General features: G+C 36.7%; 1 protein-coding gene across 2 annotated transcripts in view; it reads left to right on the top strand.

Moving 5' to 3' along the window:
- The first annotated feature begins 357 nt into the window (after positions 1 to 357).
- CABCOCO1 (ciliary associated calcium binding coiled-coil 1) overlaps positions 358 to 26,604 on the top strand; it is a 124,096-nt gene continuing 97,849 nt past the window's right edge. For both annotated transcript variants that reach the window (XM_049855591.1, XM_049855590.1), the window contains exons 1-5: positions 358 to 478; positions 9,176 to 9,279; positions 15,993 to 16,162; positions 21,572 to 21,716; positions 25,853 to 25,925. In XM_049855591.1, the coding sequence (XP_049711548.1) occupies positions 383 to 478; positions 9,176 to 9,279; positions 15,993 to 16,162; positions 21,572 to 21,716; positions 25,853 to 25,925 (588 nt within the window). In that variant the 5' untranslated portion in view covers positions 358 to 382. The remainder of the gene's footprint in view (positions 479 to 9,175; positions 9,280 to 15,992; positions 16,163 to 21,571; positions 21,717 to 25,852; positions 25,926 to 26,604) is intronic.

Here is a 26,604-nt window from a genome sequence, read left to right as displayed (position 1 = left end):
AATTTCAATAATTCCTTAATATCAAATATAAGTCAATGTTCAAATTTCCAATAATATATCTCATTTTAATATTTATTGAAAACTTGCTATGTGCCAGCCTTAGGCACTTTGACACGTATCAGCTCGTTTATATTGCTTGCTTGCTGTTTTCTTTTTTTCCTCTCGCTCATACGCAAAGGTACAAGTCTCTCTCTGCCAGATGATTCAAAGGCTTCTCTGGGCCTTCACAGAGAGCCTGCTCCCACTGCCTGCCGGGTCCCCAGTTACTTCCCGGTGACAGGAGGCTCTGGGGCTGGGGAGCAGCTTTCCTTTGGGCCCGGGAGACCGCAGCCCCACCCCCTGTTGCCGTGGCAACGAGCTGCCGCTTGGCTGAGGCGGGATCATGGCGACGTCGGTGGGAAACACTCCCGGGACGATGACCCCCATGAGGGCGACCCCCTCAGTGATAACCCCCGCGGGGACCACTCCAGAGACGGAGGTACGCCCCTCTTTCCCTTCCGAGATCCCGGAGCTCACTGCCCAGTCTGCGGCCGAGGTTGACGCCGGGTCCCCCGGAGGCGCCCCAGGCCCAGCCTGGTCGGTGCTCGACCCTAGAGGGCGGGTGGGGCAGCCGAGGCAGTGTGGGGTCCTGCGAATAGATATTCATCCATCTGACGGTTCCATACCCAAAACGACCTGACATATTTCTTCCAGGATTCTCCACCCTTAAAAAGAAAACCAAAAAAATAATCTCAGAATTTAAAACTGGCCAGTGCCTTTTAGAAAGTGCTATTCTTTTTTTTTTAAGTAGCCCTGGTGGCTCTATGGTTAAGCGCTAGGCTGCTAACCCAGAGGTCAGTTGTTTGAACCCACCAGGCCCACTGTGAGGCAGAAAGATGTGGCGGTCTGCTTCTGTACACATTTCAGCCTTGGAAACCCTGTGGGGCAGTTCTACCCTATCCTACAGGGTCGCTATGAGTCAAAATCGACTGGTAGCCAATGGGTTTGGTTTTGGATTCTTTTTTGGCAATGATCACAGTTCCGATTGCTCTAAAGGTGTCATAGATTTAATAGCCCTTCATCCATAATGGACTGAATAATATTTGAGGGCTGCAGCTTGGTGTTTCCCATATTATTTTGCCATTACTCTAAAACTAAGTAAATGAGTATACAACAGGAGATAGGAGAAAGGATAAGCAGCTGAGAATGTTATTTCTGCTTGTGGCTTTGTTGCTCACCATCACCTTGTCTTGAGGAGAGTCATTTAACCATCTTCGGACCCAGTGGCCTTGTGCAAAAAGTAAACGTTTGTGTCATTAGGCCCCTCCCAACACCAACTCTCAATAGTAAATGGATTTCAGATTAATTTAATTACTCATAAACTTAGTAATGTGGTATTTTAATTGAGAACATACCCGCTATGCCAGATATTACCAAAAGAATACTTAAATCTTCACACACATTGAGTCTATCATTTGTTTGTATCATGTTTTTTTCCTCCAGTGTTTTGAGGCCCTACAGGTGAATAAAGTTAAGATTAACACTCCTATGCCCAATTCTGTTTGTAATCATTTGTTAGTCTAAACGTTCTTTGTACAGAAGATGAGTATCAGATGTATCTCTATAAGTGAGGAAACAGAGTCAATAATTTGTTGCCTTGTTCAGAGACATACAAGTTGCTCCCCGTCCAGATTCTTCCCAATACTATACGCAGACCACTAAAGTGTGCTGGAGCCCTGGTGGTGCAATGGTTAAGAACTCTCAGCTATTAATCAAAAGGTCAGCAGGTCGGATCCACTGGTCCACTCCTTGGAAACCCTATGGGGCAATTCTACTCTGTCCTATAGGGTCACTATGAGTTGAAATCCACTTGACAGCAGTGATATTAAAGCATACTGGTGACCCAATGGTTAAGCACTTTACTGCTAACTGAAGGAATGGTGGTTTGAACCCACCCAGCAGCTCTGCAAGAGAAAGACCTGGAGATCTGCTTCCATAAAGATTACAGCCAAGAAAACCCTATGGGGCAGTTCTACTCTGACACATGGGGTTACTACGAGTTGAAAATTGACTTGATGGGCACATAACAAAGAAAGCATATTGACTCTCATAGGAGCCTTGGAGATTAGCATAAATTAAAAACACATTTTAATGTGAAAAAGTGCTTACTGAGCCAGCTGCTCCCTTGTGATCTCTAATGTAGGTAATACAATTTCAAAAGTGGATAGGAAATTTCCCAGTTAAATTGTGTTATTTAAATATATACAAAAATTTACTTAGGAGAATGTACAATTGTCAGTGTACACACATGTACCCTTACTCCTGTAAATAATGCCTTTTTAGGAAAATGCTGATAATTGGGGTCTTTTATGAATTGGCACTTAAAAAAAAAATGAAAGAAATACCCCGTAATTTTTAACAAAGGATTCAAAGAAGTGCCATGCTCCAGGAAAAAAAAGTCACTTTTTATAACAGATGAGTCAGAGGAATGAGCTAGTTATAGACCTTAGACAATTACCACCTTAGCATTGTCACTTTGCACATTCCATTCGGGATATGCTAAATCTTTTAGTTAGTAACAAACTGAACAAATCAAGTTGTAACCTGGACTCAGCTGTGCTGATTTACTAAGACAAACATGCTGAAACACTGCGTGGTGGAAACCCTGTTTTCCCTTTTAATGAAAGCAGAGTTCACGGGGAAGACAGTGGATCCATAGAGCTGTGTCATTCATTAGAATGACAAGTTCTGCCTGCCACTCATTTGTGTTAGTCAAGGGCTTCAGGGGTTAGATGGAAAGCGGCAAAATAGTTCTCTCCCTTGGAGTCTCTGTTCCCAAGGCCTGAGCTTTTCAGTAAGATGCTGAATGGTTCTTTTCAGATCAGATACTTTCCAGAGTTTATCCCCCAAGACCTAGTTCCTTATAGTGTCATTTCTAATAGTTCTGTATCCAAATTGACTTAGCCAGCAGACCATCAGCCAGCTGAGACAATCATTGGTGAAATATTTCTTTTCTTCTCCAGTCTATCGAAAATAAAGCATAAGCTTCCAATAGTCTGAGGCTTCCCATTTGTTGTTTATGGCCAAATACTCAGACAATAAAGACAAACAATTATCCCAATCATACAGTAGGCACATAACAAACATTTTAAAGTAACCAGTTAAGATCATGGGTGGTCTGAAGTATACTAGGAAATCTACTCTGTGAGTTACTGTGAATAAGCAGACATGAGATCCAGATCCAGGGAAATATTTTTTTTTGTGACACTGCGTAAACTCTACTTGCCAACTTCCTGAATTCAACATTCCAGGTTCTTTAGTAACATTAAGGTAAATGTTGCCTTTTAAGAGGTTTAAGACTAAACTTTTGGCAGATACCTGTATTAATGTATAAGAACAGAGGAAAACGACAAAAATCTGAAAATAAATCTTTGTTATGTATAAGATCATAAGTGGAAGGAGTTTATAATGTATACTTAGAATTTCCTGACCAGCTGTCTCTCAATAGTTTGTTCATAAACTGACCTTCTTAATATCTTCAAAAACACTATTTGGGAAGTAGAATCTTTTAAGTAGTATACTTAAAAGCAATATACTTCAATTAACATCAGAGACCTAAAAGAAAATGCAAATTATGCTCTCCCAATTGCTTCTTCTGAATAATGTCTTTTAAAATGTAATCACATCTCCTATTGTGTGATGTTTACTCAATGCATTTGAGCATTCGGGGCCTTGTACCAGGACAGGAGGGCACTTGAACAATTTTGACTAGAAGAATGATGTCACTTGTCGTAGAGATTGTCAGCATATCCAAGAGGAGTCCATTCACATTTCTATGTTAGATGATCCCTACAGACTTTAGAGAACGGCTCCTACCTCAGCATTGGCAATTTAGAGGGAAACACCTGAGGCCTTCTTGAGCAGCAAAATGGCTCCCAGTACCCAGTGCTGTCGAGTCGATTCCGACTCAAAGTGACCCTAGTTTCCTGTAATTTCAGTATCATTCAAGAAATATTTATTGAGGTCATTCAATCACACACTATAGGTCAACCTGTGCAGGGCTATGAGGAAGATGCAAGAAAAATCAGTTAAAACACTACTGAGAAGATAGTACTGATGAAACTAAAAACGCTATTATGTAGTAGTAGTATTTATCAGGCACGTAGAGTACCTGCTAGTACCAGTTGTATCCATGGAGATACTGATAAACATTTAGGCTTGTCTTCTTGTTATTGGTCTCTATGTTTAAGAAGTTCCCCCCTCCTCACTCCTCCTCAAGTTGCACAGTCTTCAATCTTTTTCTAACATTTAAAATTTTCATTTTCCTAAAGTTAGGTCTTTAATATGGTTAAAATTTACTTTTTAATAGATGTATTTTATATATTTGAGGTGAGGACCTAATATTGTTTTCTTCTAGGGCTGAATCACAAATTATGGCAGTGCCATTTATTGTATAAAGCGTTCTCTTCCCATTAAAAATGAACTGTCAGTTTTCAGTCTATATAAAGTCGCAGCCCATCCATTCTTGGTGGGAGGAGGATGTTATATAACCATTCCATTATGTATATTAGAGTATGTGTGTGTATACATATACACACACACACATACATATATATATGTCATTGTGTGCTGTTGAGTCAGTTCTGACTTATGGTGCCTCTATATGACAGAGTAGAACCGCCCCATAGAGTTTTCTAGGTTGTAATCTTCAGGCGAGCAGATCGTCAGGTCTTTTCTTCTGTGGAGCTGCCAGTGGGTTTGAATCACCTTGCAGACCTTTTGGTTAACAGCCAAGCTTTCAACCATTGCGCCACCAGGGCTCCCTTTTATTTGGCCATAATGATAGCCTATTATTCTTTTAGTACACTGCTGGATTTCAATTTCTAATACATATTTTAATTAGAATTTTTGTATCTGTATTCATAGTGATTTGGGTTTATAATTTCCATTTGTGTTAGTTCAGGTTTTTGTATGTAGACTATATGACTTTTAGAAATGAATTCACTACAGTCTGTAGTTATTAGACTAACAGAATATCTGTATTCTTTGAAGGTTAGGTAAAACTTCCCCTTTAAGGCCGTCAGAGCATGGTGGCTTTTTAAAAAGTAGAAGACTTCCAGCTTAGTTCATGGTTTGTCTGTTCAGTTTTCTCCCTTACCCTTGGTCAATTTTGATAACTTTTGTTTTCCTAAGAAATCACCGATTTCTTCTGTATTTTCAAATATATTGCCATTTAATGTGGCCCGTATTTGCCTTCTTTCTTTATAGTTTAATTACATTTGCCGAAGAGTTGCCTATGTTATTCATTGTTTTAAAAAGCAGGTTCTTGCTTTTGCTTATTCTTCCTTCATCTATATGTTTCATTTTTGTCATTATCTTTTTCTCACTTTGGCTCCTCAACAGGGTCAGGACTAGAGTAAGATGCATGAGTCACTCTTCTTGGGCACAAATTTTGAGGGGGTGCAAAGAATACCAGTACTCAAAATAAACAATATTTTAATGCAATGTTTTTAAAAACCAAAATTAATGCAAAAAAATCCATTATAGAGCAAAATTCAAAAAATAGGATCATTATTACTGAGTTTTCCTCTTGACTCTGGCTCCCATATGACTCGACACAGCACTGTTCCTTAGTTCACTTATATTGAGCCTTTAAGAAAGCCTTTCAAATTCTGAAATTTGTAGGCAGCTTAAGTTCTCCGTGATTATGAAATCTCTCTTTAGTAATATTTGGTAAAATCTGTTATCTTTCTTTTAGTGAACATTTATTAAGAACCTACTTTATATAAGGCACTACCAGTGATGAATACAAAGTTGCCCCGAAAGCTTACATTCTGGAAAGAAGATGTATATACAAAGCTAAATAATGGCATGTGGAAAGTTTAGGTGACATTAGAGAAAAAAATCAGAGAAAATACTATCTGCCATATAATATCAGGCTTACAATTTTATTGCTCCTGGAATAGCTGCTAAAATCCACCAGGTGGTGGAATAAAATGAGTTACAGTGCAGTTTAGCTTTCATATTTTCCTAGTCAGGGATGTAATTTTACAGAGAAAGCCACAATTACATAGCCACATTTTTATTAGCCTATTCAGGAGTTTTCTATTGTATATTTAATTTTTACAAATCAGAATGTATGTGTTGAAAGACTAAAGATTTCTAGCTACCTTCTATCCTTTCTAGTGCAAGGCAGTGTATAAACAAACAGGAAGAACTCTTGTTTAAAATTGTTCCAAGAATGCAATTTAAAACAAAAGACAACAAAAGCCCAGAACTAAACCCTCCTAAAAGATGATTATCTTAAGCCTACAAGTTTTAGTAGAAAATGAGGCACTAATATTAGGCATCTTTGCTAGAATTACTGTTGTCCAAAAGGTTAAGATTACTGTATTTTCTTTCACGTAGCTCTTGTGTGACCTAGTTTTCTTCCAGCCAGAAACATTTTAAATCAAATAAAATTGATCTGAATGTCTGGATAATTTACTTTTCATATATCTCTTTATTCATGATTAATAATGTTAGCAATCTTGTGTATATTAAAATATATCAAAATGATTTTTTAACATGAATCCAAATTTAGGTTCAAATGACTTGCCTTAAGCCACAAAATTAATCACTAGCTGAGCCGCCTTGAGATCCCAGTTTCCTCTCAGTCCTGCTTTTCATCATGCTCCATTATCTAACATCTAAGGGGATGAATTCAGACAGTCAGTTAGCAACCTGTGTTGACATACCAGGATCTGTGGAATTCTAAAAAGAAAGGAAAGAATGAATGACTATCCCTGAGGAATTTATAATCTAATGGAATTGATAGTACAGGAATAATTACACTTTAGTGGTAGTAATAAAAATTATGTAAGCAACAAGCATTTAAACAAATATATTGCTGTATAGTATGGACCAAGAAGCTACGCTTTCTCAAAAATGAGTGTATTTAATTCAATTTACAAGCACCTGAATGCCTACTAGGTGCAGGGTATTATATTAGGTACTATTTTTTTTTTTCTTAATGAGTTTAAAATCTAATAGTCTGACCTAGGTTAGGTTAATTTGTTTATACTAGATTACAAAAAGATGGCTAATAAGTAGTATATTTTATTTCTAAACTAGATTTTCAAAATAAGTAATAATCTAATATTAAATTACAAATATTAAGTCAACTATCATTACCAATGAGTGTTGGGTCTGGGAAAAGGAAATAAGGAAAATTTGGGATGTAATCTGGTTAATCATAGCAAAGCATTCCCTTCCTGTTCTTAATTATTGAAGTCCATTCACATGGAAGGATCAGTAACTATTTGTTGAATTAAAAAATACTTGCCTCTTCTCCACCAAACACACAATTCTTGACTTTCATGAAGCTGCTGTTCTCCCTTGCCTCTCTAACTTCTACTACTCAGTCTCCTCCTTCCTCTTTCATTCAGAGATCTTCTTTTCTGCCTCGGCGATCTTGTTCATTGCTGCGCTTGGAGTTGATTCCTACCGCCATCTTTAAATTTGGCTCTAGCATTTCCAATTAACCTCTAAATGTTTTTTCCTTGATATGCGCCTTCCGCTTTAAACTCAACTACTGAACACCGGACTTATCATCTTGCCTTCTTAAAACGAGCATCATCTTCCAACGCTCCTATTTCTGTTGATGTAACTAGGGCACCACATAGAGTTGTTATACACGTCATACTCTGAATAAAAGCACCAGCTGAGGGATAAGTGGGAGCTGGACAGTACTCACCTCTATTCACAGGTAGTACACTCAGGCTCAAGACTGCGTCAGTCTTGGGAAAGGGGTCTTTTAGCACTTCCTCCACCCAGAGAGGGTGTCTTCGTCTAATGCACGTAAAGAAGGCACATGTGCTATTGAAGGCCCTGAGTATCACCACCATGGTCTCCCAGCCACCTATTTCAGAAACTCAGAATCTTTACTCATTCTTCCCTTTTTTAAGCCAGTTGCTGTCAAGGCTACTCGTGGTGAACCCATGTGTGTCAGAGTAGAGCTGGGGTCCGTAGGGTTTTTAGTGGCAGGTTTTATTGGGAGTAGCTCACCAGGCCTTTGTTCTGAGACACCTCTGGGTGAACTCAAACCTCCAACCTTCGAGTTAGCAGCCAAGGGCATTAACCATTTGCACCACTCAGGCAATCCCTTTCTCCTTTTTGTCCCCCATATGTAATATGTTACCTTCGCCCCCATCTTTCACCCACACAGTCAGAAGCCCAGTGCAGTTCAATGCCTTTTTCTGAATAGTTTTAATGACCTATTAGTTTAACTCCACCTGTGACCTTTCTCTGCTGTCTTTCCTTCACCCTGTTGTCAGATTAACCTTTCTTAAAGCACAGTTTTGATTGTCATTTTGCTGCTCAAAAACTTCACCGGTTCCCCATTGCCTGTGTTATTAAGAACAAACTCCTCAGCCTGTCATACTTCAACGAGCCATGGCCTGAAATATTTGCACAGTATCTTGCATGTTATAGGCACTCTGTAAATATTTGCTGAATTATTAAATTTTAATATCTTCCATAATGTGTTCCCAACCTCCATTTCCCACCTAGCTCCCAGTAGCCTTCTGTGCGTACTCTAGACATCATTGTCGACTGCCTGCTATTTACAGAACCAGCCCCCAGCTCTCCCGTCTTCCTAACCTTGGTGTTGCTGATTCATCTACCTGGGGCATTATCCCACCTGAGTTCCATAAGGCCATTCCTGGACCTCTTCTCTACAGACTTTTCTTGCTCTGTGCCTGAACCAAGATCTTTCTTTTAGACTGCATGACACATTGATTATGGCTTATCAAACATCATTTTCTTTTCTTGCTCTAAAGTCACTCTCGATTTGTTCCTCTCACTAGAATGTAAGCTTCTGGAGAATAGCAAGTATTTCTAACTTGTTTTTGCCTCCTCTTGAGCCTCCCACTCAATGAGGAACATGTAGATATTCAATAAATACTTGTTGAATTGGAAACCACCACCACTTTTACTTATGCACAAATGACAGATTGACCAGCCATCTGAAACATCAGAGGAGAGGTACCACTATATAAAAAAGGAAAACTTTTTATCTAGAGTACAGTTGTTTTTACATTTTATTCCTGACAGCAACTAGACGACAATAAGAACAAATTTTGGTATCAATGAGATTAATACATAAAATGTGATTGAAATAACTCATTCTCCTGTTGTTTTTTTTTTTTAATTGTAGAGAGATGCTGAATCCCAGGAGCATGAGACAATCCTTTCTCCAGATTTTCTTTCAATTGACCAAATCACTGATTTGCTAGCAGCTGACCCAAATGGAGTTCAACAGTAAGCACGTCAATATTACAACCAAATATAAAAAAGTTTTGGTTTTGCATCTGTAAATGACCGTGACATGTTATTATACTGGAGCCCTGGTGGTGCAGTGGTTAAGAGCTCAGCTGCCAACCAAAAAGTTTGGCAGTTTGAATCTACCAGCCACTCCTTGGAAACCCTATGGCACAGTTCTGCTTTGTCCTATTGAGTCAGAAGTGACTTGACAGCAACAGGGTTTATTTGGTTTTTGGTTTTGTTATTATATATTATATGCTGATATATACCCAGACTCCAGAACACAAAAATTCTCAAATAAATGGCTTTTTTGTGCTGTTCTACAGCCTTCTGCAAAGGGGAAATATATTTCCAAACCAACCTGTTAATATTAACTGAGAATAGGGATTTCTTGTTAAAAGCAGCCTCTAGCACATGCCATCTTCTTCTCTCTTTCATTCATAAAACTGATTGTCATTATGCACAATTGCCTCATCATGGGAGGCATAAGTTGTGCTTCCTATAATATCAATGGCTACACATTTTATTTTTTTTAGCAATTCCTAAATATTAGTCACTGCCCTTCCCCGCCCCCCCCCAACACAGTACTGGAAATGAAGCCATACTAAGAACTCTGAGCTCATACAAGTCATTTAAAGATGTGAATATAACTGAATTTATGGGCAGTAATTCTTCTATTTGTACATCCCAGTCTCAAGGCCGTTTATTTCTATGGTAGATCGTTTATTTAGAGCTCTAGTCAGATATATTCAAGCTCAAAATTCCCTAAAAGGTGTTTCTAGTGATCACTCATTTTAAAATTATCTCAGTCTAATCATGAAAGCCTTTGGCCATAATGTGAGGAGAGTGGGGATGTTGGGATGTTGGCCATAATGTCCTGCTATAAGGTCCCTACAGGCCAGTCTTCAGGACACAAGCAGGGCGTTGTGAACCATAATAGACAAATAGAAAATGACCCTGTCAGTGGTTATCATTTGAAAATCCTACAAATATTAGGAAACAGAGGCAATTTGCTACTGAGAAGGAAATATGACAGACGGATAGACTGGAAGAGAACTCAGAAAGGAAGGTATATCAAGAGCAAGCGAACAACACTGACAGGTCTTCCCAAAGATGCTGTTCACCACCGGTGCCTGCAAACCCTGCTAGGAATCCTAATGGTCTGAATTCAGCCATAAACTGCTTAATATCTACAGATATTGAAATGTTTGGTCATTGTAATGCAAAATGATAGCTGGTTAATACTAGGCAAAAGAATGCAATGTAAAATGACAGATATTTTATATAGTTTCCAATTTTTTTTATGATTTAATCATATTAAATAAAAGGTATTGTAAACAAATGCTTTTTAAGCTTGTTTATTTCTTACCACATTTTAGACTGGCTCATTAATTTAAGAATCACCTGAAATAATCTCAAATTTTAGGACACTAATTTTGGATAAAAGACACCAGTGTTACGTCAGGTGCCATTTCTTTGCAAAGGAATTTTTTTAAGGTACTTAATGTGATTTTTGTATCATTAATCCTGAAATGCAGTTGTCCCTTGATATCCAAGGGGGATTGGTTCCAGGACCCCGTCACAGGTATCCCTGGATGCTCAAATCCCTTATATAAAATGGCGTAGTATTTGCATATAATCTACACACATCCTCCCGAATACTTTATCATCTCTAGATTACTTACAATACCTAATACAATGTGAATTCTCTGTAAGTAGTTATTAATGTTTACACTTAACACTTAATGCTTTCTCAGCCTTTGCAAGCACTTTATCATGAACCGGAGAGACTGTTTTTTGCCATTGTAGGGGGTTGTGGGGGAAGCACTAACACTTCCACGAATTTCAGCGTCTTTCTACTTTATTGTGCCAATGCCCCATTCCTTCTTACAGACCTCATGGCCCACTTCCGCAGGTGACACTCCACTTTTCAAAAAATCTAAAATTTTTATTTTCTGATGGAGAGAGAGCACTTTAGGCTTCCTATTAGCCTTTGAGGAATTGCTTTGACTATTTAATTTTTTTAGGAACCATTTTTTCACAGAAACAAAGAGTGCACACAATACAAGTAAGGAACGAATGAGAAGCGAGGCAAACTATACTCAGACAAGGAGCACTGGAGAAAGTCTGAGAATCTGTGACATGGCAGGAGGCTACAGCAGGGGATGCCTGCACATCACTTTGTTCTGTGGATTCAGCATAGAGCTCAATGCATGGCAAATTCAAATTTTGCTTTCTGAAACTTTTTATTTTTTCTGTGTATTTTCGATGTGGGTTGATTGTGGATGCAGAACCTGTGGATATGGTGGGCTGACTGTATTTGCAACCACTCGCTCACTTTCATTTTAAAATAACACTATTATAAATGGGAACTAGATACCTTTCAAAATGACAGAAATGTAAGTTAGGTATCCTGACACCAAGTGACAGAAGTATGCCAGAATCATGCTGTCTACAAAGCTAGAGACCTACTTAAATAAATTATAAGAAATCAGCACATTTCCCTACCACTTAAAATTAAAAATTGCTCTTCATGAAAGCATCCAACCGAATGAATCATTAAAGTATCAGTAAAACATATTTCCAGAGTACACTTTAAGCAAAGTTAAATGTCTGAGTACATTTCTCATGATCTCCCAGCTTCTATCAACCATTCATGTTTTAATGTAGCCCTGACTTTATTTACAGATCTGCTTCAAATTCTGTTTTAAAAAGAGAATATGGACTAAATTGAAAATAACTACATAAACACAGAAATAACACTGGGAGATCTTTTTATAACCTTTCTATAACTGGGCCTCTATAAGCTGTTCAGTTCTTGCCTTAAGGCTTATTTCTGCATGTCATCATATTCAAAAGCATGCAAGAATGTAATGTTCTTACTGAAATTTTTGGTGAGACAAAGTAGTTACATCACCTATCACTACAGCAAAACTCCCTAAAACACTATTAAGCGTCTTTCTCTTTCCTATACTCTCATGCCCTACACTGTGGCCATCTCTCCCTTTCCCCTGCCCTATTTCCCCTCATCGCCAGAGAAAAACTGTCTACAAATTCCCAGTCACATGTATGCAAACATTGCATTTAAACTGTAGCAGCGTATTGCTCCAAATTCCTCCCTGCTTAATCTCCTTTGCAATGGAATGACTGAGCAAAGAATAGAAATGATAAATATTCATCCCTGTAGTTCAAGTTGAAGGGAAAGATTCAAATGGTACTAGGTAAAGTGGTGGAAGGAGAGGAAGACTAACTGCTGGAAACAGAAGAAAATGTTTCACAAAAGCTGAAAATTAAAGAGGTCTTTTTTTTTTTTTTTTTTGACTCTGGGCAACAAGGGATTAAAGAAAAGTTGACAAAATATGAAAATAAGAACCTTTTAGAAGTAAGGCAAGAAACAAAGGGTAAAAGAACAAAATAAACGTACAATTTACCTTGCTGAAAATCAAGTCATTTAATGTAGAAGACAAACTTGAGATGCATACAAATTGCACAAGTTAAAGCAATTAGAAGATGGTAGATTATACATCATGGTCCCTGGGTATAGCAATAGATTTATGCTTGACTGCTAACATAAAGGTTGGAAATTCAAACCCACTCAGCAGCACAGCAGAAGAAAGGCCTGGCAATCTGCTCTCATAAAGAAAACCCGATGGAGCAGTTCTACTCTGTAGCACATGGTGGCACCATGAGCCAGGATCGACTCAACGGGAAAAGGTTAAAATATACATCCAACATAGTGAATCAGAAAAAAATAACCTAAATCTCATAAAATAAGTTTTTATTTTAAATTTTATTTTAATAGAATGAAACTTCATGCATTGCCTTATTTCATATAAAGCCATTCATCTAATGAGGGATACAATCAATCAGGCATCAGACATTTCCTTAGCAACATTAGGCAGCAGAAATCAGTGAAGTAAGAAGTTATCAAAATTTGGCACATCAAATGAATGTGATCCCAGAATAAAATACTATTTCGGGTTGTTGTTCAGTTATAATGGCAATGTTGTTGTTGTTATTAGGTGTCATCAAGTGGGTTCGGAATCACAGCGATCCTATGTACAACAGAATGAAACACTGCCTAGTCCCGTGCCATTCACACAATATTTGCTATTTTTGGACCCATTGTTGCAGCCACTGTCAATCCATCTCATTGAGGGTCTTCCACTCCTTCACTGACCCTTTCCTTTACCTATCATGATATTCTTCCCCAGCAACTGGCCTCTCCTGATAACATGTCCAAAGTATGTGAGACAAAGTTTTATTATCCTCCCTTTGCAGGAGCCTTCTCGTATTTCTTCCAAGACAGATTTGTTCATTCTTCTGGCAGTCCATGGTATATTCAATATTCTTTGCCAACACCATAATTCAAAGGCATCAATTCTTTTCTATCTTCCTTATTCATTGTTCAGCTTTCTCATGCATGTGAGGTGATTGAAAACACCATGGCTTGGGTTAGCGGCACCCTAGTCCTCAAAGTGACATCTTTGCTCCTTAACACTTTAAAGAGAGAGGTCTTTTGCAACAGATTTGCCCGATGCAGTATGTCATTTGATTTCTTGACTGCTGTTTCCATGGGCATTGATTGTGGATCCAAGTAAAATGAAATCCTTGACAACTTCATTCTTTTCTCCATTTATCATGATATTGTTTAATGGTCCAGTTGTGAGGATTTTTGTTTACTTTATGTTGTGGTGTAATCTGTACTGAAGTCTGTAGTCTTTGATCTTCAGCAGTATGTGCTTCAAGTCCTTTTCACTTTCAGCAAGCAAGGTTGTGTCATCTGCATATCACAGGTTGTTAATGAGTCTTCCTCCAGTCTTGGTGCTGTGTTCTTCATACAGTCCAGCTTCTCGGATTATTTGCTCAGCATACAGATTGAATAAATATGGTGAAAGGATATAATCCTGATGCACACCTTTCCTGATTTTAAACCACAGAGTATCCCCTTGTTCTTTTCGAACGACTGCCTCTTAGTCTATGTACAGACTCCTCAGGGGTACAATTAATGGCAATAAAACTGGTAATATATGTGATGACTCAGAAAACAGAGCAGCCATGTGGTCTTATTGAAAAATGGACTCATAACACAGCAGAAAGATGAATCAGTTCATTGGTGAATTTAAAACAAAGAAACTGCCAATGAGAAACTGTGATATAAAAGGCCTGGTAGTAAGCATGGGACTCATTTAAAATTAAAATAAAGTCTCATATAATAATAATAGACTGAACCAATTATTCCAGAACATGTCAACAAAAATACGGGTGTAAATGAGGAAAAAAAAGTAACCTAATTTGCTTCTCTCATCATAAATAAAATTGAGTGTCAGATAACAAAATGATTTTTTTTTTAAAAAACTGTATCATAAATATAAAGGATTAATATCTCTAACTATGCAAAAGGCTGTTATAAATCAATGTCTTAGTTATCTAATGCTGCTAAAACAGAAATACCACAAGTGGATGGCTTTAACAAAGAGAAATTTATTCTCTCACTGCCTAGTAGGCTACAAGTCCAAATTCAGGGTGACACCTCCAAGGGAATGGTTTGTTTCTCTGTTGGCTCTGGAGCAAGATCTTTGTCATCAATCTTCCCTTGGCCTGGGAGCATCTCAGCACAGGAACCTCAGGTCCAAAGGACATGCTCTGCTCCGGGTGCTGTTTTCTTGGTGGTATGAGGTCCCCCCTCTCTACTAGCTTCCCTTTCCCTTTATCTTAAGAGATAAAAGATGGTGCTGGCCACACCCCAGGGAAACTCCCTTTACATTGGCTCAGGCATGTGATCTGGTAAGGGTGTTACAATTCCACCCTAATCCTCTTTAATGTAAAATTACAATCACAAAATGGAAGACAACCACAGAATACTGGGAATCATGGCCTAACCAAGTTAATACACACATGAATTTTGGGGGGACATAATTCAATCCATGACAATCAATAAGGAATAAAAAACAGCCAGTAGAGAAGGACATTTAAAGGGATTCAAATCTAACTAACAAGTAAAGAAAGGCACAAGATAGTATTTTTTCCTATCAGATTAATGGATAGTAAAATTAACTGACAAAAGCCAAACTAGATTGGGGTATGGAGAAATAGGCCTGTTTTTATGATGTTGATGGAAGACTAACTTGGCACTGCATTTCTGGAGGGAAGTTTAACAATGTATTTCACCATATCAAATATAACCCAACAACCCTACTTTTAGGAATTTTTGCAAAAAGATCAAGAAGAGTAAGGAATTGATGAAACAGCTGCCTCCGGTGGTGGCTTTAGGTTTACTTTCTTTCTCTCTCTCTGTGTTTCACCCTTGAGTATTATTTTGGACTTACAGATTTGGATATAATGATGGCTATGTTTTAGATCAGGAGCCCCTGGGTACCTCCAATGGGTAAGCACTGGGCTACTAACTGAAAAATTGGAGGTTTGAACCCACCCAGGGACACCTCAGAAGGCCTGAGATCTACTGCAAAAATGTTACAGCCACTGAAAACCCTGTGGAGCCCAGTTCTACTCTGAAACACATGGGGTTTGAGGTCGCAATGAGTCGGAATCGCGTCGACAGCAGCTGGTTTGGTTTGAGTTTATTTTTACATTATAGGCATTACAGAACCTTCATTCAAGAAAAAAATTTAAGTTTTTAAAACTTTTAGAAAAGGAGCTGTTTGGTATTTAATTTTATTTTAATATCTAGATTTCCCTTTTTGTTACAGAAAATTGGAAGAGTTTTTGAATTTCAAAAATCTTCAAACTTGTTTAAAGGAAGCTATTCTACTGGATTATTATGTATCTGGATTTTTGTGGGCTAAAGGAATGAACTTTTCTGTTATTCAGTACTCAAAATTTATGACTTTGCTAGATATGTTACTTCATAATCTTAAAAGTAAGTACATTCTTTTTCTTCTTTTTAAGAAAATGGCATTTACCCAGTGCTGTCGACACTATAGGACATTTGGTCCACTATAAATTATGTTCTTCAGCAAAAATTCCTAGTTTTATTATAATCTTGTCAATGAAAATTATGTTTCTTTCCTAGGTATAGCAGAGATACAGTTCATATCTTCACTGAGTTCTTAAACTTCAAATAATACTTAACAAGACTACAGTCTTGTTAAACAATTAATTTGCAAAAAATATTTTCATTTCATTTAAGGTCCTGTCAGTGCCTTCCAATCCCCACCCCTCACCCAAAAAGGGCTGTCAAGTAGTTCAGATTTATTTAGGTATTTTTCATTATTTGAATTGTTTCTATCTCATTTTATGTCTAATATTGGGTAGCTCAGAATGACCAATGAGAGGAGGCACTTTGGTCAATATCAAAAGAGAAAATGTAGAAACTATAAAGAAAAAGACCTACAGTTCAATAAAGAACTACACCAAGGACATGACCAAAGAAATGCAAATGGCTCTTAAGGGAATGAAAAAGCTCAACCTAATATCACGATAAGAAAAATGCAAATTAAAACTACATGGCAATGTCGTTTGTCACATATTAAATTGACAAAACTGTTGTCAAAACTGTAAGAAAGAAGGTATCCTCATATATTGCTGATGGAATTATAAATTGGAAAAAAACCCTGTGGAGTATAGGTTAGGAGCCCTGGTGGCCCAGTGGTTAAAGCACTTGACTGCTAACAGAAACGTTGCCTGTTGGAAACCACCATGGCACTGCAGGAGAAAGCTGTAGCAGTCTGCTTCCATAGAGATTTATAGTCTTAGAAACCCTGTGGGGTCACTATGAGTTGGACTTGACTCAGTGGTAGTAGATTTTGTTTTGGGGAGGGGCATGTAGCTTAACAGATATCTATGCAATTTACAAAGGTATAGTCCCTTTGACCCAGCAATTCCACTTCTGGGAATTTGTCCTAAACATAGACTTGCACACATGTAACCTAACATATTTGCAAACTTATTAGTTACAGAAATGTTTGTAAATGCAAAAGATAAGAAACATCAGTCAGAGACACCAGTATGATGTCATATGTATCATAGTATAAATTCCATGACATTTCTCAAAATACTTGACCACTACTCCTCACAACTATCAAGGTCACCAAAAACAAGGAATGTCTGAGGAAGTATCATAGTCTAGTGGAGCCTAAGAAGACATGATGACTAAATGTAATGTAGTATCCTAGATGGGATCCTGGAACAGAGAAAGGGCCTTAGATAAAAACTACAGAAATCTGATTAAACTAAGAACTTTAGGTAAAAATAATGTATCAGTATTTGTTTGTTAGTTGTGACAAATGCACCATAGTAATGTTAACAATTGGAGAAACTGTGTGCTGGATAAATGGGAACTCTCTAGAATTTTTTTTCTCTAGAATAGTCTTGCAACATTTCTGAAAATCTAAAAGTATTCTAAAATAAAAGTAAGTATTGGTCCATACCTAAAGTGGAAAACTATACAGCCATAAAAATGGAAAGATGAGGAAGCTTTCTGTGTGTCGTATGGGAAAATGTAGGTTTATTGTTATATGAGTAAACCAGGGTATATAAATGGTGCTTTTGTTTATAAAAGAGAAAAATAAGCATTTATACAATGAAACTTGTAAGAGTCAGAACTCGACGGGACTGCCTTGTTTTTCTGAGTCCCAAAAGTTTTCCACTTTTGCAGTCTTACCACTTTTCTGTCGCTCTCTCTTAGTGGAAAATATTTGAGTTTTCCTTCTCAACGGATTTCTACCTTACACAGATACCAGCGTTCACAGGTTTTAGTGTGTATGTTTCTGTTTGTTATAAACAAAGAAACTCTGGAAGAATACAGAAAAAACGAATAATCAAAATTACCTATAGGGATGAGTCTTGGGAACTGGGTACATGGGAAACAGACATTGGAAGAAATATTTTCACAATATATCTTTATATCTGTTTTAAGCCATATGAATATATCACCTATGAAAACTTAAATTTTAAGAGCAAGTTATATGATATGGACAGTTCCAAGCATTTGCAACCTCTGAGCTAAGCATTCACAAGCTAGAAAGAGAATAAAGGAAAATGAAAAATTTTTCATAAATCTCACATACCAAATTTGAGAAGATATTTCCTTTTTAAATGTTTTCCATAACTTGTAACTGTCTCAAAATATTTATTTTAGGTGAAACTTGATATTGCTGATATCAATTCAAAAACTAATTTTTAAAACTTGAGCTGAATCCACCCAGCTACTCCTAAACTATGAGAGAGTGAAAGTACATATGTAGAAGCTAACCAGAAAAAAAAAGCAAGAAATCTAGATTTTCCATTCTGGGAGAAAAAATCCCCTTAAATCTTTCAGAGTTAGCAAGGATATAGTCATCACCAGGAGACAAAATAATCTTAGCCAAGTGTGCCAAGGAAGGAGGTATAAAGTGGTAATAGAATCCTGAGTACCCAGTGAGTATTCCAGTCCAGCAACATCTTCATAGAAAACGCACTGAAGAACAGTCTGGGCTGTTAACTGTAGGCTGGTCTACCATTATTAATAAAAATTTAGTATAGGAACTACATTTTATTCTAACTCGGTTTCTGATCCTTGCCTCAAACTTGTGACATATCAATAAGGTACTCTGCAGACAACCTACCTGGAATCAAATTGGATCAAACCAAAGAATTCTGGAGCGTAGGATTTGTAGAGTTATCTTAGCAATTCACATTTTGGGGTCTAGTTTTTCCAGGGCCTGACCACAAATAAGATGTAGGCTATTAGATAGACTGAATATTTGGCCTTTGTCGAGGTTCATGGGTTTAGATGGCCCTGTATATAATAAGAATCTTAGTAAGTAACCATAGAATACTTTTAGTAGTTTCTATAATGCTGAATTGGGTTTTTCTCCCCAAAATAGGAATAATAATAATTATTATTATAGGCGACATTTACAGAAGCTCAACTTCTGCCAGCCATGATGCCAATTGTCTTATAAATATTGTCTTAGTTTACACACAGCTTTAGGAAATAGCTCTATTATTCTCCCCATTTTTTAAATGATAAAAATAAGTGAGATTCAGAGGAAGTTAAATAACTCCTTAATGTCACACAGGTCAACCCCAGTTAGTCAAAGCCCATCCTCCTAACTATTACACCAAATTTTGGTGCTGGGCTGAATCCTGGAAAGCACTACAAAACAAATATACATGTAATTTACTAGCATATATATCTTTTCAGTTTACAAAGAGACTCATATTCATTTCTTGTTTGATCATCACAACAGCACTATGATTTTGAAAACACATGTTATTCTCATTTTACAGATAAGGAAAATGAGACTCAGGTCACCTAGCTAGTAAATGGCAGTTATGAGATACCAGTCTAAGTCTCCCAACTAATTCTAAGTCTCGTGTGTTCTTACATTACCCCAAATTTTTTCAAAGATAAATTTTATTTCTAACAGCCCTTACTATTTAAGTGATTTAATCTTTCATGTTTTAATTACATTACTAAATGTGATTTTTAAAAGAGCAAATATTTCAGTTAGATAAATGAAATAACCTTCCTAGTTTTTAAAGCCATTATAAAGACATCAGACATAGGAAAACATTTTTAAAGTCAGCCATATTCCAACATAAGAAAATAGACATGTAAATGTATTTTTGTGTTTGAGAATTATAGTCAGTTATCTAAGAAATTATTTTTTGACTGCGTCTCTAATTAATACCATTTTATTAACAAAATGATTCAGATTTTTAATCCATTCATTTGTGAATTGCTTTTATCCAGCAGATTTTTTATTTCTGAAATTACTCCTACTCTTTTGAAAAGAAGTTTATGATGGAAAAAGAAACATGATACAGTAATTGGGCTCCACTTAGAACGATGTAGGAAAGGGTAGTCATCCAGCAATAATTCAGTGTATCTGACATACCTAAAGACTATCTGGAGGGAGGCTATGAGAAATGGGCCAATTGTAATTCACTAAACTAGATTTTAATTATTATATAGTTTTATGTGTCTTTCTAATTCCTACAAATAGAACCCTATGGGGGCAGTTCTACTCCATCATGAGTTGGAATCAACGCGAAAGTACACAACAACAAGTAGAAAAGAATCTAGACTAAATGAATTACAAGTTAGAGTTTATCATATCTTTCCTAAAATTTAAATTACCATCATTTTATTAGTAATTTTGGTGTTTGGGGTATAGCATTTGCATCACAGACAGAAAGAGTGCTGTGTAACTCAGAGGTGACTGGGTCTAGGAATCAGCCTATGTTCTCAGAACTTTTCTACATTCCCCAAAAGAAGATCCACTCCATTTGCAAGAAGTGGAAATTTTCCTGATGGTTTCTTAAGAGAGACAGAGGTTTGTTTGATATCTGGTGAATGGAATTCACATTGAACATCAAATCCAAATTCCCCCTAACACTCATGCAGGCTTCCAGCCAACATCTCACGGTGGTGTCTTTCCTTCAGGCAGCCAATACAGCCTCACTTTCTCTAGAGCCCTTACAACTCCCTACCTCCTACTCTCGGCCTCCCCCAAACCTAATCCTCTCCTCTTAGGCAAATCAGTGTTGCTCTCTTTTCAAAGAAGATAGTTTTGTTTGTTTGGTCGGTTTTTTGTTCTGGTTTGGTTTTAGTATTTTGTTTTTGTTGTTTTAGCTATAAAATAATAGACTAGAATCATCAAACAGTTTAATTTTGATAATGATGGTGAAGTCCTGTTACTCTTAGAGTTTCTTCTGGCTTTTACCATCACCACGGGGCATGTAGCTGAGAAACAGTTTACATGAGTAATAAGTCTATAGTTGTGGAAAAGACAACAACCTTGATATCTTACATAAAAAAAAAAAAAAAAAAAAAACCCTATTTCTGGCTTCTACTGAAAATTCCTCAGGCTCAAAATCCCACATGGTAACACTCAGCTAATGCCAGGTGTTGGCTGAATCCATCCATTTACATTTTCAGCACTAAGTTCAGCTCCCCTGTCTACAATGATTGAACCAACTCTCAGCTTTGCTCACCAGCTAAGCCGAACAATTTTTTGTCATTTTCAGATATGTTCTTATTCTATCAGAAAAATTTCCTTTTCACTTTGAAATGATCTTTAGATAGATTTTTTTTTTCATTTGAAAATGGAAACAAACTCTTGAGACAATTGTATAGCATCACAGTAATTTACAATTGTTGGGCTTGTCAGCTGTTATTGTTTTTCCTTAAAAAGTAGGTATTAACTATTTCATGAAGAAACAAGTTTTACCATTTGTCCTTGCAAATACTGAAGTAAATTTTTGCACATTAAATGTGTCTGGGATTATTTTCTTCTGAAAACATCTATCAAAATAATAATTTCCATGCATTTTATTTCAGCACTACATATGTCCTTAGAAGATAGCATAAAATGGCTGGGAGAAGTTATGGCTGAAATTGGACCACCCCATTTAGGAAAAAATCAAGAATGGAATATCTTTGATGTAACACAAGCCAATGCTGTCATTGATTACTTAAAAATCAGGTATGGATTTTTTTCAGCAGCATTTGTTTCATTTCATATCTTCTAGGAAATGTCTAATAAATAAAATAAAATAATAAATAAAAGTTTTATAATGTCAGACATTTACAGAATTTATACAGTAATTAACAACAACAGCCACTCCATCTAGTAAATAAAAGTCAGGGCATTGAACATTTTGACTAACTTTGCATTCTAAAAACAAGGCAAGGAAAATGTTTTCAACAGATTCTATCACTCAGTTACAATAGACTCTATATTTTAGATACAGTGATTTTGCTGACCTTAACATCAAAATTTTATATTTTAAAGACCAACCTTCATTTCCATTTAAAAGTTTGTTTTAAATTATTTTTATTAAAAAATTGAAGAGATTTATGAATGTCCTTCCTTAAATTTATTGCATGCCCTGGAATATTTTGTTGTATTAGCCAATTAAACTCATTAAGTTTTCCTTTCTGCTTAGAAATTGATGGTGGATGGAGGAAAAGTATTTTTTTATTGCAGTGATTCTTCATTGTTGAACAAAGAAATGTCTTTTTGTATAATCTGTCACATGGCCAGATTAGACTCATGAATCTCACCAAGGGGACGTTTTTATAGCTTGCAAATATTTAAACTAGAGTAGGTAAAAATCTTTCTTTTGCCTAAATAAAAACTTCTATGAAATAATATCTTTATATTTCTTATACTATAAACTCTAGTGTTTTCTACTTTCAAATTTTTAAATTCTAAAATAAAGGATGCTGAATGACATTCTTGACACACATACTCATGATATGCTTGGCAAGGGATCCTGGCTGAGTCTGGAAGCTTTTTAAACATTAAAATGTTTAATACGATAAAGTTTGTACACTTGTTTCCGGCATGAATTAATAGCAGCATATGATGTAATATATATTTTTATATAATGGCATTTGATATAATATGATTTCTTAATATACCTCCTAATGTGTCTCTCTCACCAAAAGCCACATTATTCTTCATATCAATTACAGTAAGAAGGCAAGGCACCTGGAGAGGGAGGAGTGCAGAAATCTAGAATTGGGGGAGAACCTGGTCCGCAAGGCCTTTCTGCCCCTCAGGATTTCAGAATCACTGGGCAAGAGGAATTCTGCTCTGCACCCTTGTCGAACATTCTTCTTTCCCTTCTCTCTCTGTGTGAAGCTGCCAGGTTCTCTTGCAGAACACATTTTTACAGCTGAGCTCTAAGCCGAGGAGGTTATAGTGGGCACGGGAACTGATAGTTAACCATAGCAGTACAAGCCATACAGGCACGGCAATGGCACCTTCTAGACAGTGAAGGATGGCAGCTCTTTTCCCTTTCATTTCATCCTTCTGGGAAATGTTCTTGACGTTTTCTTTCAAAAAATGGTTACTTTAGGAGACGATGTCAGTTAGTAGGATAGCTGGGGTTGATGCTGAAGCTCTGTAAAGGAAAATGTGCTGTCCTACAACACCTGTCAAGAATCCCTCATAGGTCCACAAATGTGAGCTTAGTGATGCCACTAAATCATATAATTGTTTCCATTTTGATGACTGCAATAGAGTTTTATAAATATAAAGCTAATTCAATTATCGGAAATATAAGCATGCTTCAGTTTAACTTGATATTAAGTTCACCCTAGTCAATTTAGGAAGAGCAGGTTTTAAAACATGACCCATAGCACATGAAACTTAACTGACAATAAAATTGAAATTTCATCTGATACTCTTAGTAGACTCTAAATTGTATATTTGGTCACATTTCTGCAATTTGAAAAAAACCAATGCCAAACTTCCTCACCTTCACCCCCATTGCTCTAAGTACTGACAAACCTACTTGTGCACGTACAATATACACATTTGTACATGTGAATGTATAACATATACAAATATAAATATGACTATAACTTTTTAATACAAAGCATCATTTGGATATATATCTGGTCTGGGTACATGTCTGTCATTGTGTCATCTACTTATTTTCTGGGCATTAAGTGAAAGTAATATGTACAGGCATATGCCCAAAACAAAAAGTCAGCTCTGCCTCTCTGTGCACAGCAAGGCATTATACTTCCTGGCATGGAGCCAGATGGCTTGACCTGTTTTTAGTCAGGGTATTCTTTCCTCCATTTAGGCCTAAGACTAGATATTTGACCAAACAGTCTAGGAGCTTTAGTCAGTGCAAAGGGGACTAGCGCGAGGCAAGGGAGGTGCCTTGCCCAGAGCCTGAGATGAGCTACCTCCTAAGGTGTTTCCCTCATCTCACCCTAGTCCCCACTTTGCCCCCAGCTCTGCATCTTTGACCACTGCATCCAAGTCATGCATGTTATTTTCGTTGTAGGAAGTCAGTTTCCCTTTTGGCGTGGAATGATCTCATTCCCATAAGCAATGAGGGATATAAAACTGAAAGATTACAAAATTGCAGAAAGGACGTTTTACGAATTAAGCTCTTTGTGTGACACAAGAGAAAAGAAAATCTTACGCTAGCTCACTGAGAGAAAGCCAAGCTATTTTCAAAATGCAATCTTTAATATTTTCTATTCAAAATCAGTTATTGCCAAGGTAGGGCTTTTGATCTTAAAGCGTTCTCTAGGTAGCCAGTATAAGAGAAGGAAGGTTTGAATTTATTTTGCTGCATTGAAAATATCAAACTTCACTAATCTTGACATACTTTCTAGTCCACAAATCAAAGGGATGTGAAAAGGTAAGTTAGTTTTCTGAATGTTGATGAGTAATTTGAACATTCAAGGGTTTTTCCCTCCAAAAGAAATACCATGACTGAGCCTGCACACACCCATCGCTTTTTAATGGATAGTGTTAGTAGTGAGATCAACTGCTAATATAACTCAAAGAGACCCAGCTGCCTGAGGATTTCTTCACTGATTTCAAATGAATTGAAACTTTGATCCATTACAGCATTCAGGAGAAGCCATTATTATACATGCTCAGTAGCTACATTTTGTAAATGTTAATTTCTCGGTTATATTAAAATCAATTTTCTTTAATAGCAAAAGGCACCAGACTGAAAGAGAAACCACTAAGTCTATTTTTTTGTTCTTGGGCATTTTGCTATATTATATGAGTCTATTAATTTTCCCAGCCAGCAGGAAGAGAATTAGAAAAATTCAAATATTATCACAAACAGGATATTAGAAGTCAGCCTTTCAGTAAATTTCAAACTCCCAATTATACATTTCTGAAATCTTTCAATGTACTAAAAAATACTTGTTTTAAAGACCTCCTTTGGCTTTTCTGTAGTTGATCACCTTGTTTTTAGGATAGAAACTGAGAAAATTATCTTTCTTAAATTAATTGCTCCCCTCTGTTTGTGACCTAATATTTTGCGGGAAAATCAGTCATTTTCTAAATGGGTTTCATTTCATCTTGCATCACTTTTCAGGTGTTATTAGAGATTAATTTAATTGATACAGTTTAGGAATGTGAGAGGAGGTCATTGATAGCCAAGCCAGTCGCTGTTGGTTCTGACTCATGGTGACCCCATGTGTTTCAGAGTAGAATGGCACTCCATTGGGTTTTCATGGCTGTGACCTTTAAGGAGCATATCACCAGCCTTCTCTTACTCCTCCCCCTCTGTTTGTGATTTAATATTTTTCAGGACAGTTGGGCTTTTCTAAATGAATTTCAGTTCATCTTGCATCACTTTGCAGATGCCGTTGGAGATTAATTTAATCTGGATTAATGTTTACTAAATGGAGAGGAAGTAATTGATATGGAAGTAAAATATAGAATTCATGTCATTCATACCAGAAGAAATCGACTCCCGTTTGGAGCAAAACATGAAAAATAATGTGAGGTTTAGTGTTATGTAGGGATGGGGCATTATTTGATTTTAAGCCAGGAAAACTCAAGAGGCAATCTCATTGCTCCCTTATCCCAAACCCATTCACCCACCACAGATGGATTTTATTTTTTAAGTACCGTGGTATATTTTTAACATTAAAAAAAAAAACCTTTACTTTCTTAGCATTTTTGGACAATTTCCTTTGGAATAAAGGAGGTGGCTAACTCTATATTTGTATTTAAAGTCTTTGGCTTGGTCAACTTGAGTAAGTTTCCTTTAATAAATATCCTAACATATTTGCTTTTTCTCTGAAATAAATTTACCAGAGTTGCACATTTATTTTGTATTTCAGCTTATTTCAACACTACAAGCTATATGAATATCTGTTCTATTCCACCAGGGAAGACATTGTGATAGGAACGAAGGTGAGTAGTTTATCTAGATGGAACCAGTTAAGCTGAATCACTCAATGCATGCTGACCAGCCTCTGGATCTTTAACTGCTTAAAGCAACTTCTTGTCAAGATTACTCAAGTGTTAATATAACCAACCAGTAATTTACAAAAAGAATAATCAGACAAAATGAGCTTTGGATTAAGAAAATAAGCTATCTTTGGCATGAAAAGCATTGTTAATCACATGTACTTTATGTATTTACGGATTATTTGACAAAGCTCAATTGGATAGAATATGTGTGTCTCCATACCAATAAAATCAGGAAAAGTAAGATAAATTAATTAGCTGAATCTCTTCTAATTTCACGTTTATTTTCAGTCTACTCGTTGTTTAAGGCCTAATTCAAACCCCACTTCCTCAGTGAAGCATCTCATTGATTTTATCACATCTCAAATGAAGGGTTTGGGCAGACTCTAGTCACATTCTATGATTTTATTCTAGCTGATCTCTTCCTGATCGATTGAGGTGACTCTTACCATACCAATAAGCATACATGTGTGAACTATCTCATACGGCTCTGTAATGATACAGTTGATGCACCTCAGCTGTAATTTTCTTGAACACAAGGATCATCTTCTGTTTTTCTAACAACATATAGTATAATGCCTCTCAACTGATACTATGTAAGTGATCCAGTAGCCGTGCATAG

This window comes from Elephas maximus, chromosome 16 (genome assembly GCF_024166365.1).
Source record: "Elephas maximus indicus isolate mEleMax1 chromosome 16, mEleMax1 primary haplotype, whole genome shotgun sequence".
Classification (NCBI taxonomy): Eukaryota; Metazoa; Chordata; class Mammalia; order Proboscidea; family Elephantidae; genus Elephas; species Elephas maximus.
This window is presented reverse-complemented; position numbering and strand designations above follow the sequence as displayed.